Here is a 17,550-nt window from a genome sequence, read left to right as displayed (position 1 = left end):
CAAGAAACCAGTTACTTGGCAAGCTTTCTGCTTGTTCAGATTGTTCGCCAATGGCATTTCAGAGATGCAATGCTACAACTGTTTTAACAGCTTCTTGGCCAGCATTAAAGAAGCTTTTATTTTATATCTAAAGAGTAACTTATCATCAGTTTGCCATTTTACCATTTGTACTCGAAGAGACAACGACAGGCTTTTGTGCTACAACTGTCCAAATTCATATTTTTGGGAGTCTTCAGCACTCAATTCTCCCAAGGTATGGGAAGAATCACCACTTAACCATGACAAGTTTTGTTGCTGCATGTGCGATATAAAGTAAAGCCGACGCACTCATATCCGAATACCCACGTATCCGGAATTCCCATATCCGAGCACTTAAAATTTCAATTTTGCCGTGGTAGGCATGTGCAAAGTGGTGATTGGCCCACCTTCTCCCACCCACTCATTGGCAGGCTGAATAACCCCACGTGTAATCTGAGATTCCTCCCTACATTCGACCGCATTCTGGAATTGTATCTGTTGGAAGCGGTTGTACGTGCTTTAATCTTTGCTTCGCTGCTAATTACTAATTTTTATTCAGTCATCGAAAAAAAAGTGCCTCAAAAGTGCAAGAGCGTGGTGATGACAATCCAAGAAAAAGTCTGTGCCTGCGAATGCAATAAAAATGGTGAGTGTTTGCGTAAATTATGCAAATAAATCAGTACTGGTCTTTCTATGGTGAAGGACTGGGTAAAGTAAAATAAATAATTGAAGGAAAAGTTGTGTGAAGACGGAAGTTGAAGCAAGAGGAAGACGATATGTGAAGCTCAAAGAGTGGATACTGAGATGGCTAAAACCACGACTCATGGTGGACAACTTGTACTACAAATACTTGTGCTGGAGAACTCGTAGCATGACTTATGCCAAGCCTTGCTTGCAGCCACACAGAATCATATTTTTTTTTAAACAAGCTCAAATGAGCTAAGATCCTCGTCCTCTTAATGATGACGTCATAAAAAACGAATATGACGTCATTGTGATGTATTATCTGTGCTAATGCCCAGCTTGATTCCCGCAAACAAAATTCAAACAGCTTGCCTAGTTTCGGAGATAATGGTATAGGCGATTTCCATTAGCGGCGATATTATGACGTCAACTTTTTTATACGAAGAATTTCCAAAATCGGAGATGGTTACTACCTGCGCGTGGGCTTTTTGCATATACACGGCAAGTTTCATGAAGATCCGATGAAAACTCTGGGTTGTGAAACAAAAAATGTCAAAAAATAGGAATGACGTCATAAAAATTGAAATGACGTCATAGTGATGTACCATATGTGCGGTAATTCATCTCTGCTAATGCCAAGTTCGATTCCCGCAAACAGAATTCAAAAAGCTTGCTGAGTTTCGCAGATAATTTTTTAGGCGATTTCCATTAGCGGAGATATTTTGACGTCATAATTTTTTCTCGGAGGAATTTTCAAAATCGGAGATGGTTACTGTCTGCGCAGGGTATTTTTACATATATATGCCAAGTTTCAGGAAGTTTCGATGAAAACTGTAGGCTGTGAAACAAAAAAGTCCACAAGAAGAAGATGAAGAACAACAACGTGAGTAACACTTAGAGATCCTCCTCGAGGATCTAAAAAAACAAGGAGCTGATACACTAGCTCCCTAACCTTTTTGGGAGGTATGAGGAATCGATGTGTGCGATGTGAAAGCTAAATCTTGAAAGTGTTTTTTTGAAATATCGCAAACACAAGCCAAGTTACCGAGATGGTTGCCATGGCAACAGAAAGTAGCCAATCACAGCCGTAATCTAATCCGGTAGGGATAATGTCATGAGGAATAGATATCTGCAATGTGAAAGCTAAATGTTCAACGGGTTTTGAAACACTGTCGGACCACATTATTCACGGACTCACAACTTGTGGACCCCACATATTCATGGTAAATAAAAAGTGACCAGCTTCGACATTTATAAAAAGTGACCAGTTGCTGTAATTGTGTCCAATAAGCTGCCTCCAATGATAATCGAGGTAACACCGGTCAACAAGCGTATTATTAGATTAAGGATTCATCACTCTTTTGGTGTCATTTCCCTGTTCTCTGTTTATGCTCCAACTGAGGCGAGTGACCTCACCGTGAAGGACACATTCTACGCCACGCTCGAGTCTGTGGTTGATCAGTGCCCCAGGCGAGATACTCTTCGACTCTCGGGGGATTTCAATGCATCGACCGACACCAATAGGGATGGTTATGAGACGTGTGTTGGTCACCATGGGTCTGGAACTGTGAAACAGAATAGCACTGAGTACCTTGATTTTGCAAGAAGTCATGGGCTTAGGGTGACTGGTTCATGGCTTGAGCATGCACAGGCTCATCGCTGGACTTGGTATTCCAACGCTGGTGGTGTGGCAAAGGAGATTGACCATGTGATCATTGATGGTTTCTGGAGGATAATCCAAAACTGCATGGTCGACCAGAGTGCTCAGTTCCTCAACACTGACCACAGGCTTGTGGTAGCAACTCTGAAATTGCAGCTTAAATCCAGGAGAATGGTTCCATCCCAGCCTAGGCTGGATCTTGGCAAGCTCAAGGATGAGAGGGTAGCTGAGGAGTTTGCGAAGAGACCGAGTGGGGATTTTGGGATGTCTGGGTGCTTTGGGGGGTCCTGAAGAATTGTGGAGTGCCTTCAAGACCACCATCCTTGATGTTGCCGGCAGAGTGACCACTCCTTGGCTTTTTTTTCCACAAGATCTTGGCTATTTGATGTTCACCTTGGCGTCTTGATTTTCTATTATTATCGCTTTTCCGAAACCTTGTGAATTCTTGGCTTACCTTGGCATTTATGAAAATGAGGAGTGGTCACACTGGTTGCCGGTGGATTTCTGGGAACTCACCGTAGGGCGAAGAATAATTTTGTCTCTCAAGGGACACTGGATTCCATTGACTAGTCGCAGGGCCAGGCTGAATGGCAGGGCTGAGCTGTTCAGGGAGCTGAGGCGTAAAACTGTACATGCACTGAGGGCGGACAAGGAGGCCTATGTGCAAGGAATGTGTGAGGGGGTAGAGCATCTATTGGTCAGGCGATTCTCGTCCTGCTTACAGGGGAATTCATGCATTGCGTTCCTCCAAGCCTGTCCCTTGGAGTACTGCAGTTAGACTGGAGGGTGTTGGGCTCTTGACAGAGGAGTCCAAAGTGAAGGCCTGCTGGGCTGGTTACTTTGAGCGGCTGCCCCAGTCTGATGCACCAGGTGTTGAATTCAATGTCAGGGGTGTTACTATCCCTATTGCTGACCCTCTAATCAACTGCGGTCCACCTTCTTTTATGAGAAACACAGGCTGTGATGTACCGGTTGTATTGGGGTAAAGCTCCTTGGATCTGTGCCATCCATGCTGAATTTTTCAAGGCTGTTGGAAGTGCTGTACTCGTGTCATTGCATGTAGTTCTGTACTCTGCCTGGAACACAGGCATCATCCCAACTGACTGGAGGAGGGGCCTTGTTGTTCCTCTCTGGAAAGGGAAGGGTGATCGCCAAGATTGAAACAACTACCGAGGGGTGACGCTGCTCTCAGTGCCGGGCAACATCATTACTTGGATAATTTTTGATCGGGTTCGCCACCATCTGCTTGAGCACCAGCGTCCAGAGAAGTCAGGCTTTACAACAGAGGTCAACGATTGACCGTATCCTTGCCCTTCGGGTTCTCACCGAACGCAGATGAGACTTTCTGCAGGGGCTGCTTGCAGCCTATGTTGATCTCAGCAAAGCATTTCATTAAGTGAATCGGGATGGCTTCTGGAGGATTCTTGGTCTTCGTGGGGTGCCTCCAAAACTGATCAATCTGATTTCTGAACTGTACTCTGGAACTGAGAGTGCTGCGAGACGTGGTGATACCATCTCCGACTTATTTTCAGTTGTTACTGGAGTTCGTCAGGGGTGTGCACTGACCCCCACACTTTTCAGCACTTGTAGGGACTGGATTCTGGGGAGGATGTCAGAGATATCAAGTTGCCGTGCATCGTTTGGGAATGTCAAGATCTCTGACCTTGATTTTACAAATGATGCAGTCATCTTTGCAGAGACTCTGAATATCCTTTTGGGGGCCCTCGAAGTGCTGAATGAGGAGTCAGAGCCACTGCGATTATGGATTTCCTTGGTCAAATCTAAGATTGAGGCTTTCAATGACATTTTAGATGCTGCTGTCTTGTCTGTACCAGTTTGTCATGAAGATGTTGAGGTTACGGAGTGATTCACTTACCTTGGCAGTGATATTCGTGTCTCTGCTAGCTGTGAGCCAGAGGTCAACAGACGTCTGGGTCAGGCATGGGGAGTCATTGATTCACTGGATCATGGGGTGTAGCACTGCCGGTACCTGTGTCTTCAGGTTCTTGGTGCTTGCAGTCTTGCTCAACGGATGAGAGACTTGGACTCTGACCAGGGCTCTGAAATGGAGACTTATTTCCTTTCATACCAGGTCTCTTCGGAGAATCCTTGGCTATCGTTGGTTGGACTTTGTGTCCAACGAGCGGTTGCTAAGGGAGACTCAAATGAGATTTGTTACCTGCATTGTCTGTGAGAGTCAGCTGCACTGTATGGACATGTGGCTCATTTTCCTGATGCTGATCCTGCTCACCAGATTCTCAGTGAGGGACTGGATTCTGGGGAGGATGTCAGAGATATCAAGTTGCCGTGCATCGTTTGGGAATGTCAAGATCTCTGATCTTGATTTTACAAATGATGCAGTCATCTTTGCAGAGACTCTGAATATCCTTTTGGGGGCCCTCGAAGTGCTGAATGAGGAGTCAGAGCCAGTGGAGAAGGCCAATGGGCTGACCATGTTCCTCGTGGTTGCAGTAGGTTGATTGGCATCTCACGGAGATTGGGATGGGCCAAGCATCTGCTTTGGGGATGGCAAGACGGAGGCCCCTGTATTACCGGTGGAAAGTGGATGCAGCGGCATTCTGCTCCAAGCGCATGCTCCCATACCTTACCTGACCTGACCTCAGTCACTGAGTCACTCAACCCAGCTGCATCACATAACCTCTGAAAAAAATTATATATATATATATATATATATATATATATATATATATATATATATATATATATATATATATATATATATATATAGACAAGTCTGAAGACAACGATGGTTCACGAGCGGTATTTGACGATATAGATCGTTTCAGAAGTCAAAGATGAGATAATGTTTGACCAAGTTATAAAAATGATCAACATGATGTGGTACGAGTGACAGGTTATTAGCTATTATTATTAGTGACAGGTTACTATCTACATCGTCAAATACCGCTCGTCGAAATGTCGAAAACCTGGTTTCGTTCAACAACTTTAAAAATTTGACCTTTGCATAACCTTTAAAGGTCCCAAAACAATGTTGTGGACATTAAAATAAGGAAGCAGGATACGTGCTATAGCTTATTGGAGTTCGTTCGTCGAAGAAGGTCGAAAACCCGGTTCGATTCTCACAACTTTGAAAATTTGACCTTTGTGAACTTTAAAAGGTCAAAGGTCAAGGATTATGACCTTTGGTGCAAAACTTCCACTGGAACATTCCAGGAACAATATAACGTCATATAGGCTATATGGCATTTCGCACTCCTCGGATTATCCATACTTTGATGAAATCAGCGTAAAAACAAACTTGAAGGGGTCGCCACGGGCAAGGTGTTCGAGGTAGAGAAAAATGGTTTCAAGACTTTAGGTGGGGAATGACCTCAAGATTATGCATAAAAATATTGTCATCCTCGCTCTCAACGTTTGGGCGGTCATCTGATTTTTATGTCAAAATTCGAAATTTTCTATGTTCATGACTTTGTGACCTTGACCTTGGGACTAAAATGAAAAAAATCGAGCTCCGTGGGGCTATGCAGGTGCCATTGGGCTAACCAAATACTGAAACCACTGCCAGATTCGACAAACACCCGAGGAGAAGATGGATTTTTATGTCAAAATCGCAATTTTCTAAGTTCGTGACCTTGTGACAAAAAATGAAAAAAAAAAAAAAAAAAAAAAAAATCGAACTCCGTGGGGCTATGCAGGTGCTATTGGGCTAACCAAATACCAAAACCACTGCCAGATTCGACAAACCCCCGAGGAGAAGATGGATTTTTATGTCAAAATCGCAATTTTCTAAGTTCGTGACCTTGTGACAAAAAAAAAAAAAAAAAAAAAAAAAAAAAAAAATCGAGCTACGTGGGGCTATGAAGGTGCCATTAGGCAAACCAAATACTGAAACCCCTGCCAGATTCGACAAACCCCCTTGGAGAAGATGCAAATTGAAATTGGCTTCCCCCTAAAAACACAATTCGCAATTTTCTAAGTTCGTGACCTTGTGGCCTTGACCTTGGGACGAAAATGAAAAATCGAGCTCTGTGGGGCAATGCAGGTGCCATTGGGCTAACCAAATACCGAAACCCGTGAGCATTAATAGCGATACCTCCGGCGTGAGCGTCAGCGTGAGAGTCCGCGTGAGCGTGAAAATGTTAAAATTTTTGGTGCAAGTTATTTTTTCCTTTCTTATGTTTTTATATGCCTGATATAATGTTATGGCTGTGGAAATTCGCAGAACACCATATAGGTCCTTAGTTCAGTTATGCCGATAAGTCCGTGTTCAGTTAGATTTCCCCACTCTTGTTTAATGGGATTTATTCGTGTCACCCGGGCTGTGATCTTCAGGAAGCCGTTTTTCTTTCGCTATCGTTATTTTGGACCAACCACTTCACCACAACCACAATCAACACCAACCACGATCACCTCAACCACCAACCACAACAACCACAATCAACACCAACCACGATCGCCTCAACCAACAACCACGATCAACACCAACCACAATCACCTCAACCAGCAACCACAACAACCACGATCAACACCAACCACAATCACCTCAACCAGCAACCACAACAACCATGATCAACACCAACCACGATTGCCTCAACCACAACAACCACGCCACCTCAACCACCACCGCATTTTCTACCTCGGCACACAGTTGCCAGAGGCCTGGCCTTCGTCGAGGGAAAGCAGGCGGCCCCCGTTCCCCCCTCCCCCCGAACGAATGGCGTCTCCACGGGGAATTTCACCCTGCAAGGGACAAAGACAACTACCGCGGTGGCGAGCGTCCCTAATTTGGTGGGAAAACGCTTCCTTCTGGAAGTTTCCCGCATGTTCTGGAAGAAAGGGGGGAGTTGAGAAGGGGCGGGGTGTGGGTATAAAGTGGAGGAACGCGAGCGCGGAGAAAAAAAAAACGAGTGGGAGAGTCATCACCAGGAACGCGAGCGTGGAGGAGAATATATATATATATATATATATATATATATATATATATATATATATATATATATATATATATATATATATATATATATATATATATATATATATCAGGATCATGAGCAAAGTGGCGCTCCGGACTGAGGGCTCTCTGGGTCGGTCATGACGAGAACGGGAGAATCGAGGTTGGAAGATAGGCACGAGGAGAGAGAACCGTGAGGGTGGTACGAGCGCGAGGTCGGGCGAAGGAGGACGGAGCCCCAAGAAATCACCACAAGGTCACGTTCTCTTTCTTTCTTTTCTGGGTCTTTGTGGGTGTGTTTGTGGCGCCAGTCCGTCAAGTAAAACCTGTTTAAGTAATTGTACATAATAAATAGACAACGGATGTCGTTCTTGTCATGCTTTTGTTGATTGCATTGCTTTTCTTTGCCTTGCGTAAATGCATGCGTGTTTTCCTCGCCTAATTGTATACGTGCTATAGTAATAAATGTCCTTGTGTGAATGTTAACCCGTTCGTCGTGTCCTCTTTCCCCATTGAACCGCCGTATTGCTCGCGGAATAATAGCGGGCTTTTTAATAGCCGATAAAAGAATTGGGTCCAACGAAGCCTGGCGATAATACACCGCTCGGTTATCCCAGAACGGCCTGCGTTGAGGTACAGTCTCTGGGTAGTCTGCCCGCACGAATACTTAGGTATATCGATAATTCGGCGATTGACCCTGTCGCGCGCAGGTAGAGTGTTGACTAGGCCGTGGTGCGCGCTTGGAGCACACCCGTGACTGGTTTTCGGCGTTGTTCCAGAAAGTCGCGACTGAATTGTCCGTCCGGTGGGTGAGACGGCTGCCATTGGCTAAAGCGGCTGTTCGCACGCTGGGTGGGCGCAGAATTCGTAACAATATATATCAGGGCATATAATGCGATACCAGTCGTCCATCCGTCTGTCTGCCCGACCGTCCATCGCCGTCCATCCATTCCTGTCCGCACTCTAACTCCCAAAGTTTTCAACTTTCACGTTTCATATTTGGTACATAGGTACAGACTGTGGAGCCAGTGTGTCGCGACATACGTTCGTCATCTAAAGTGGTACGAACGAACGAACGAACGACATACGTTCGTCATCTAAAGTTGCCATGATAACCAGGATGCTGTTTTCCATCCGTTCCTGTCCGCACTACAACTCCCAAAGTTTTCAACTTTCACGTTTCATATTTGGTACATAGGTACAGACTGTGGAGACGGTGTGTCGCGACATACATTCGTCATCTAAAGTGGTTGCCATGGCAACCAGGATGCTGTTTTCCATCCGTTCCTGTCCGCACTCTAACTCCCAAAGTTTTCAACTTTCACGTTTCATATTTGGTACATCGGTACAGACTGTGGAGACGGACAGACGGTGTGTCGTGACATACGTTCGTCATCTAAAGTGGTTGCCATGGCAACCAGGATGCTGTTTCCCATGCAGTAGCACAATTCTGTATCTACCTTCTTGTTTGGGCATATATTGTGCTCACTTGCACTCTTGTTACTGATACATGTATTGTGCTACTGCATTACATGGAAAACAGCATGGAAACTGATACATATACAAATACATATATTGCTTTAAAATTATTTGGATCAGACTTCACTGCAATGCTTTATAAAAATATTAATTATTAGACTAGTCTTTTAAAAAAGATAAATCTATAAACAGGCGAGCATTGGGTGTCTTTGACACCAACTCTCTGGTTGTAAATAGCTCCCATCAACCTACCTCCTACTACGACTTTTTAGGGGCGTGGAGGATTATGCATCCCTCCCATATCCAGATTTTAAATGTTTTCAACGGCCTGAGGAACAGTTTGATTCGGATACGAGAGCTTCTATTTTAGTCCAAACAAGACAGCTGACCGTGCAATCTCCAGCTCATCATGCAGCCTCTGAGCAGCCGTAGCTTGTGCTGCCAACTCTCCGTGCTCCTCCTGTCGCTCTGCCATAGTGCGCTCCAGCTTTTCACATCGCAAACGATACTCGTCCTTTGTCACCTCCAGCCTATAAAATGGACACATTTCCAAAATGCCTGAGAATCCTGAATTTAAAAGCCAAAAAAGCTTGAACAGGACACTTCCCAGACTTTCATGTCAACAAGGTGATTTTGCTGTCTGAAGGAACAACTGAAAGAAAGAAGAAAACACACAAACTCCCATTATCCTACTTACGCTATCCACCTTCGACAATTATACCAGTACCTGAACGTCTCTTCTTGCAACAGCTCAAACTGACTCTGCAGGTTCTGTTGCCTGCGTTCTACTGGGCCTTCACTGAAGTCAGATCGGTTGAGCTGATCTGTGAGAAGTTCTTTATCTGCCAAAAGGTTATTGCGGTCCTCCATCAAGGCACACACCTACAGAATGGCGGGGGAAGTTGAGGGTTTAGCATTGACAGTTCACATCTTACATCGTTTCGTACCCAATCCTAACTTGCCCTTTTCTTAAAAGGTGGTATGAATAATCCACCAAGACTAAGCAAATGGTCAAGCAAATAATAATCCATATAGAATGGAGCAAGTGTATGTATCATCTACTCCTCGGACAGAATTTGACTGAGGAAGCTCAAAACTCTCAGTGATTGAGGGCACCCTGAAGTTGTACTTGTGCAAGTTTCATTTCATTTTGAAAATAAAATAATAATAATAATAATAATAATAATAATAATAATAATAATAATAATAATTCACCCATCTTGGCATTTTCTTTCTTTGGGAGAAGGGTGTGTGCAATTTGAATTATCTTTAACTTATATAATCGTGATACATTATATATGTACATAAGCAGTAGGCATGTTTTCGTTTCAGATACGCAACGTGGGTCAATTTGATTTCTGGGAGCAATCTGTTGCCAAAACAACACTCAAATAAAGTGATGCGTCAGAAGAACGTGTTATATGCTTGGAACAAGGTCACCCATTGGGTGGGTACTCTGCTATGGTATTAATAAAAGATAACATGACAACCACCACCACCCCCCCTCCCCCCGGCGGCTCCCATAGAGAGTGGGTGCTTCTCGTAATAATACAATAAAATGGAATCAACGTAGTCGTAGCTTCCATTGCACTTGGTACCTGGCGGTCAAGCTCATGACATCGCTGGGCCATTTCCTCTTTTTCACTTTGTGCCTCACTCAGACTCGCCAGTGCCTTCTGCAGCTGTACACCATATGGTTAGAGACAAAGTACATCCAGTGACAATGCATTGAGACATCATTCACAGCACCTGTATGCAGTATTTTCCACGAAATAATGAGGTACAGCTGTGGCACGTCTTATTCTTGAGCAAAAGAGCTCAAGAGATCGAAGACATCCACAACAAAGTACAGAGCATGAGAAAGCCAAAAAAGGCAGGAGCGAAAACCATAGTTATTGCAAAAAAAAAAATCGTAATACAATTTAGAAACACCTTGCTCAGAAAGTACTTCGAGCCCGTTTTTTTTTTTTCAACAAAACATTGAGGGTGGTTCTGCATTTTGCACTCGACAGTTCCAATTTTTGATGAGGACAATATTTGACCAACATGTCGACCAAAAGACAGCATTCTCCAACATCGCCATTCCACCAAATATTATTTTCTTTTTCATTTCTCAAATTCTGTAGCAACTCCATTACCATGCCTTACTCATCCTTGATTTTGACATTCCCCAGAAGAGCAGCTTATGATCATCCATCAATTTTGATGAATGGGGAAATACCAAGCTGTCATTCACAAGCATGAAAAACAAACAAAAAGGTACATAAAGTTAAGGGTGGAAATGTAGTCTGATGGTCAAACAGCTTGTTTTTGAGTGAATACAAGAGTACAAAGAGAAAATGTTAACATACCGAGTGTTGGACCCCATTTAGACAAAACAAACAGTGCATGCAGACATACACATGCACACAATCTGCAAGTAAAAGGGTGGGGTGGGGTTAATAGGGCTATAAAAAGATCATGGGAGATGGTGGCTACCATGTGATGGGAGTGCACTGCCTGCTTAAAGCCCTGGAGGGAAGAGTCGGATTAAACAGCCTCAGTAAGGTGGCTCCACAAATGGGGGAAAAGAGAAAGAGAGGGGTTGTGGAATGAGCCTGGATTTTAGGAGTCAAACAGGAGGGGGTGACTGGAAATACACGGGTAATGTGGGAGTTGCTGGGGAGGGTCGGAATGCACACGCGCACACACACCTCCTAGGATGACAAGCTACTTTGTTAGCCTCAGACATTGGATAAAAAGCAGCAAACACTGAAAACTACTCACCTCTGCTTCAAGCTCAGGCCGTCCATCCATCATCTCACACTCCGACTCATTCTTGTTGAGAAGCTGATGGAAGGAAAAAAAAACATTAAAGCTAAATATCCTAAACTTGGCTAATCAAATAAATTACAATCGTTCAAGAAACATTTGCTGTCAAAAATTATCTACAATCTCCTGTTATGGTTGTAGGTCGTCAAAGTTGGGACACCAGTGGGTAGGCAACAGAAAGGTCTCATCTTCGGGGTTAATTCGGCGTTTAGAAACACCCAACCATGGTGAACTCGCCTGACAGAATTGGCCGAGCGAGCCATCAAGTAATTAGTTACCTTGTGCTCAGGAAGCAAAAAGCAGGGTGAAGTGATTGGTAGTTTTAAAAATACCCCCGAGCAGGAGTGCCGGTCATCTCTGCAAGAGGTCGACAGAAGCGAAATCAAATTAGGGGCATCTATAAATCGATTCCATGGTCGTGGATCTGGTCATAGAATGCAGATCGCCAGAACAGTCGGTCACTTCAAATAAATGATGAAGGAGACACTTTTCTGAATAAGTGATCCTGACAACAGCAGGCGCGCTTTAATGCTAATTTATGTGATACCCGGGGTTCCACGAAATGGTCGGTAATATGGGTATTCTGGAACATGATTATGATCGACCGTGTTGACTTTTGGGTGGGCAATTCCACGATCATGACATAAACTACAGTAATACAAGTTCAAAAAGTAACTCTGTGCCAGACTGGAATAGGGGCAGTTCATAAAGTACGTACGCTCCACTTTCGGTTTCAAAACCACCCACCCCCCTCTGTATGCAGGCTCGTGACCACCCACCCACCCCCATATGCGTCTCATATCACATCACAATACTTGAAGATTACAACGAACTATAGATTTATCTCAAATGCATCAGTAATTATTAACTACGGTAATACAGTAATATGCAACAATTATTGACGTCCACGGATACAACATCACGTCGACAATGTTCCTGTGAACGGGGATATTTTTTTCCCCCTCGCGATGACGACAGGCTCACCTTAATCTTCTGAAACGCTTTCATGTAGTCCGACACCACTTTCATAAAGTATGTATGCAGCCGTCGGACCACCCACCCACCCCTGTACGCAGCCCGTACGTGGGCTTTAAACAACCCACTCCCCTCATTTTTGTACGTACTTTATGAACGGCCCATACGGGGCAAAAATATGCAAAAACTTGCGCAGGACCCGGAGCATCTTCATAGATTGGCGCCGGCCTCCGGATGACCACTTCAAATTAGCACCGGACATGTAAGAATCAGAGCGAAGTTTGAAGGGCTATAAAATCGGAATGAGAGCAAATTTCAAAAAAAAAATGGCTCGTGTTGTTCTCGATAATAGTCCATAGTATCTGAATCACTAATAACATTTAATCTCTCTTGATAAATGAGGGAGGAGATACGATTTGAAATCGACGATTTTCGCAGCTTTGACAGCCTCGTGACGTTGACCTCGACCTTGGACGACCTTGAAAGTTATATTGTTGTGCATGTCTTATCGACCTCTATCAATTCCACTATTGGTTATTTGTCTCCACTTGGTTTGATGGTGGACGGATGGACGGATGGACGGACGTACGTACGGGCGGACAGACTTTGAGACTGGCTTTATGTCATCTCTACTGAGATGATAGAGATGACCTAAAAACGCTTAAGCATGAACCCCAAACAGCCCATCTAGCAGGTTTATTTGCTAATTTCTGTGCTATGAAGCCCGCTTCCGATAACTAAAGGTTCTTATTTACAAGCAATCCATTCCAACAAAATGGCCAAGGGAAGAAGAATAGCATGGCAGCAAGCGTCGAATACAAACCATTCCAAATGAATGATGAAATAAATACCCAACCCTCCCTCGGGACCTCGACGGATTAAGCAGTTAACTTGATCCTTTTACTCAGGGGTGACGAGACAGAGAAACCTGTGCCTGCTCACACACGTGGCCCTCAATCAGCGTACCGCAGGATCGTTCCCTCCATACACCATTACTTGTGTGTAAACCATGAACACAGCAAGAAACCAGCATGGGCAGCACCCATGAAGTAAGCAGGAACTGGGTAGCAGCAGGGACGGGCACACAAACCACCAGTAGCCACCACGAAGAGGAGAAGAGCAGCCACACATGAGCAGACAGGATTCATGTAGAAGACCACACCAGCCAGCACAGCAGATGGGCCTTTGTATAATCCCACAAGACATACTGGACATCTCCCCGGTATGCACCCATTGGCCGACATGGCCTAAATGGATGACTAGCGCTGATGGGGGGGAGGGGGGGCAAACCAGGGAATTTCCACATCACGTGTGGTTCACTTTCCCTGGGCATGCCGGAAGTCCATATATGGGCACGTCGTGACCTTTGGCATGCTGGGATTACTACAAATGCAGAATGGAAATTTAGCCATAAACAGATTGACATTGGGGAATGTTGCAGGAAGAGGGAAAGACAAAACTTAGACCCAAACACTCAGGTAGGGGAGGACAAGAGCTTCTGAACACGTACTCAACAAGAGCTTAATTCCAACACACTTGTTCTAAGATTCACTTAAAAAAAAGAAAAATAATAAAAGAAAACCATTCTAATCTATTCCCATTTTACCCCCTTGGCCAGATCCATAACAATACACACACATTGTGTCCCTTAAATAGGTACCAAGTTTCATTTATTGAATACAGCAAGCCTACACAGTTTTTCAGTTGAATATGGAACAGTGAGAGTAATATTTGAATTTTTGTCTCATATTCAACATGTCCACATTCTTTCAATACACATTCAGAGACGTTGAATGAAATAGTCCATAAATTTTGCATCGATGGCACGAGATATGCCCTGAACAGCATGAGTGATGCATTCTTGTAGCTCAATGGACAGATGCTTGAGGATGAGAGCGCTGCACTAAATGCAACAGAGCAGCCCGGCTGATACGGTGGCACCCATCCCAGATTATCACGTCAGGCCAGATCTGATCTTTGACTTGTTACAGGTATCATGTAAAACCTGTACTAGCCAGTTCATGGTTGAGTGGCAGTGAATAAACCATCTCCCCCACCAGGCCCTCCTGGTGAGGAGGGTGTATGGACATGCACACCCAGCAGGACTGAAAAAAAGAAAACCTGTCAAAGGACAAAGGACAGAGGAGCTCCTTGTGAGCCAACGGCCATCCATATCTGGTGCTAACTGCATCTGCGGATGTCCTCCTGCAGTGGGTTGCCTTTCCTAGGAGGTTGGTGGCAGGATTTGTACTCTGGCCACCATAAAAACACTTCACTCCACAAAAAACACCAATTGGTGTTTTGCGGGGTGGTGCTGAGGTGTCGTCCACCAGACGGCGGTATCCTCAGGTTAATCTGAGGCAGTCCCTTCGTGTGGGTACCTGAAATGTCCCATCCTCAAGAGATGGGGATGGGCGAGGCATCTGCCTGGGGGAAGGCCAGACGGAGACCCCTGGAGGACTGACAAAGTGGATGCAGCAACGTGCTATGGCACATACTCCCCATATATGTATGCATGTATCCATCAGTTGGGACCATACTCTGTGCAGAGCGTTGATGCTGCCTAAGCAGTCTCCTTGGCTATGGGGCATAATCCTGGATGGGCCGCCACTCCGACACAGGATACCAGCAAGCTGGCACTCATTTTGCCGACCTTGGAAGGATGACAGGCAGAGTCAACCCCACTTGGTATTAATTCAACAGCGAGTGGGATTTGAACTCAGAATCCTATGATCCAAAGCCCACCACCCTAACCATCAAGCCAACACTAGGCATATGTATGTATGTATGTAAAGGATTGATGGATGCACCTTGATGAACCTCCACAATAAATAAACACGGAATCATGTCCGTGATCTCAGGGGCCAAACAATGGGGTCCACCAAGCCTGATCCATTCGTTAAGGAACTTAAATCAAGGTATTCATGAACAGCTCGTTTACATGGGGTGGGGGGGGGGGTGGAAGAAAAAAAAAATAAAAAAACAAAGAATAAGAAAACAAACATTAATTGAAAGAGAGGGTTTACATATCAAGTACAAAACAAAACTGCAAACATTACTCTTTCTGTTCCAGATAGTTTTTAACTTGAATGTTGTGCATGCTTACTGTATTCAAAAAATACAAATGGGTACCTATCTATCTAAGGGATACCCTGTACATACATACACATACTGTACATGGGTACTTTAAGGTAATTTCAAGTTGTGTGGAACACCAATCATTTTTGTAATACCATTCGGGGGGGGGGGGGGGAGGAGAAGAATAAATAATTAATCAGAAGTGTCACCGCATATCAGATATGCACATATACGAGTACAGTCCTAGTTTCACTCCTCGTAAGCCGACAGTGGCCCTGCTGGAATGCACTTTGGTTTGCAGTGATGTGTCAAAACCCCTGAAGTTTTTGATAAATTTGCTGTATGGTTTATAATATGCAGTGCATGCTGCAAGAGGCGATGGGGAGAGTAAGGCACTGCAATTTCTCCAATGGAGATGCTCAACATGCACAGCAGTTTCTATCACTAAAGCCATGACCACACATGAAGACAATTCATTCATGCAAACCCAGGCCATTTTACCTCAATGCCTCTTATCCAATATTTAGTCCAAGAGCATTAGGGTTTAACCTGGACATTTTTGGTAACAAGCTGATTTTTTCAGGAAAGGTCCAGGAATGTGTGTGAAATAACAAACTAAAAGTCCTCATGAATCCTCCTTGAGCGTTTTCCGCAATCCAAAATGGCGCCAAAGATGGTTGCAATTTCCTGTTTTTCTCATGACCCTGTGACTAAGTTACCTCAATATGCACTTTAAATCTCTAAATATATTATGTCTTGAGAAATAAGGAACTCATTCAGATACTTTGAAGTACAAAGGAAACAATAAAACCGCTGAAGTTCTTTCTGAAATTCAAATGGTGCTCAAAATGTCCGCCACTTATCAACACACTGCTGTTTTAGCCAGTTTCAAGAGGCAAAGACATTCAAAACAAGATCATGCTAGAGATTCAAACCTCAAAAGTTTCAGATGAATCTTTACCTTACGCATGCACACACCTAGTTGCATCAGTCATTGTCTTCATCGTCGGATGCTGTATCTTCAATGTTGATGTCCTCTGAAGTTGGGGTAATATCATCATCGGCATCTATAAGAGTTGGTGCTGTATTGCTGCAATTGAGACCACTGCATTTACTGCACATTGAGGTACAAAAGAGCCCAAGTTTCTTGCAGCTACATGTCATGCTTCTGCAACCATCTGGTTTACACCCACATGCCACCATGTTCAGCAAAGTGTCGGGTGCAACAGCAATGTCTGTTTCTACCGGGGTAAGAGTCCCGTCCTGAAATCGCCAGCCCCATTCTGTTGGAGATAAGGAGTTACCCATCCATTCCTGGACGGTAAGACAGGCGCGATATGAATGTTGCTTTGCTGCAGCACTAGTTGGAGGTAGACTTTCTAGCTGAAAGGATGAACTCAGGGAACTGCGACCGATTGCCCGTTTGTATGCGATGTGACGGTAGTCATCAAGAGATTCAAAACTGCTGGCTCCATAAAGCTTAAGAATGAAGCCTTCCCCAGCTTTTTCCACCTCGTCATGGGTGCTTCCACTGTTTGTGAAGGTATCCAGCAAGTCGTAGTCCCGCTTCTTGTGCACCATGTTGAAAGCTTTACGCTTGCCCTGACGATAGATCGCAGAGACCGTGTCACATCCCGTCACAGCATGAAGAAACATCAAGTGATTTCTTGTGTCCCCTATGGCATGCTGAATCTCATGAATGTTGAAGACCGTGACAGGATTACTGCGGCATAGCATGTACACATCTGTGGAAGAGGTTGCCCGAGCAACTATCATTACCAGTAAGTCTGTGTCCGTACCAACGACAGCAACTGGCACATGTTCTGACTCTGCCAGTGCTAGTGCTGTGGAGACAATCAGGGTGTCGGCATCTGCTTCTGCCTGGACTTTTGGAAGAACTCAAGAGGTCTTA

General features: G+C 44.4%; 1 protein-coding gene across 1 annotated transcript in view; it reads right to left on the bottom strand.

Moving 5' to 3' along the window:
* Positions 1–17,550, bottom strand: part of LOC147024479 (protein Hook homolog 3-like) — a 79,563-nt gene that overhangs the window by 16,754 nt on the left and 45,259 nt on the right. Inside the window, exons 7-10 of the mRNA XM_085884438.1 lie at positions 11,541–11,603; positions 10,373–10,456; positions 9,502–9,656; positions 9,164–9,304 (exon numbers count right to left, since the gene is read on the bottom strand). Coding sequence (XP_085740564.1) covers positions 9,164–9,304; positions 9,502–9,656; positions 10,373–10,456; positions 11,541–11,603 — 443 coding nt within the window. The remainder of the gene's footprint in view (positions 1–9,163; positions 9,305–9,501; positions 9,657–10,372; positions 10,457–11,540; positions 11,604–17,550) is intronic.

This window comes from Eptatretus burgeri, chromosome 6, assembly GCF_056783735.1.
Source record: "Eptatretus burgeri isolate ZD-2024b chromosome 6, Ebu_testis_v1, whole genome shotgun sequence".
NCBI classification, from domain to species: domain Eukaryota; kingdom Metazoa; phylum Chordata; class Myxini; order Myxiniformes; family Myxinidae; genus Eptatretus; species Eptatretus burgeri.
This window is presented reverse-complemented; position numbering and strand designations above follow the sequence as displayed.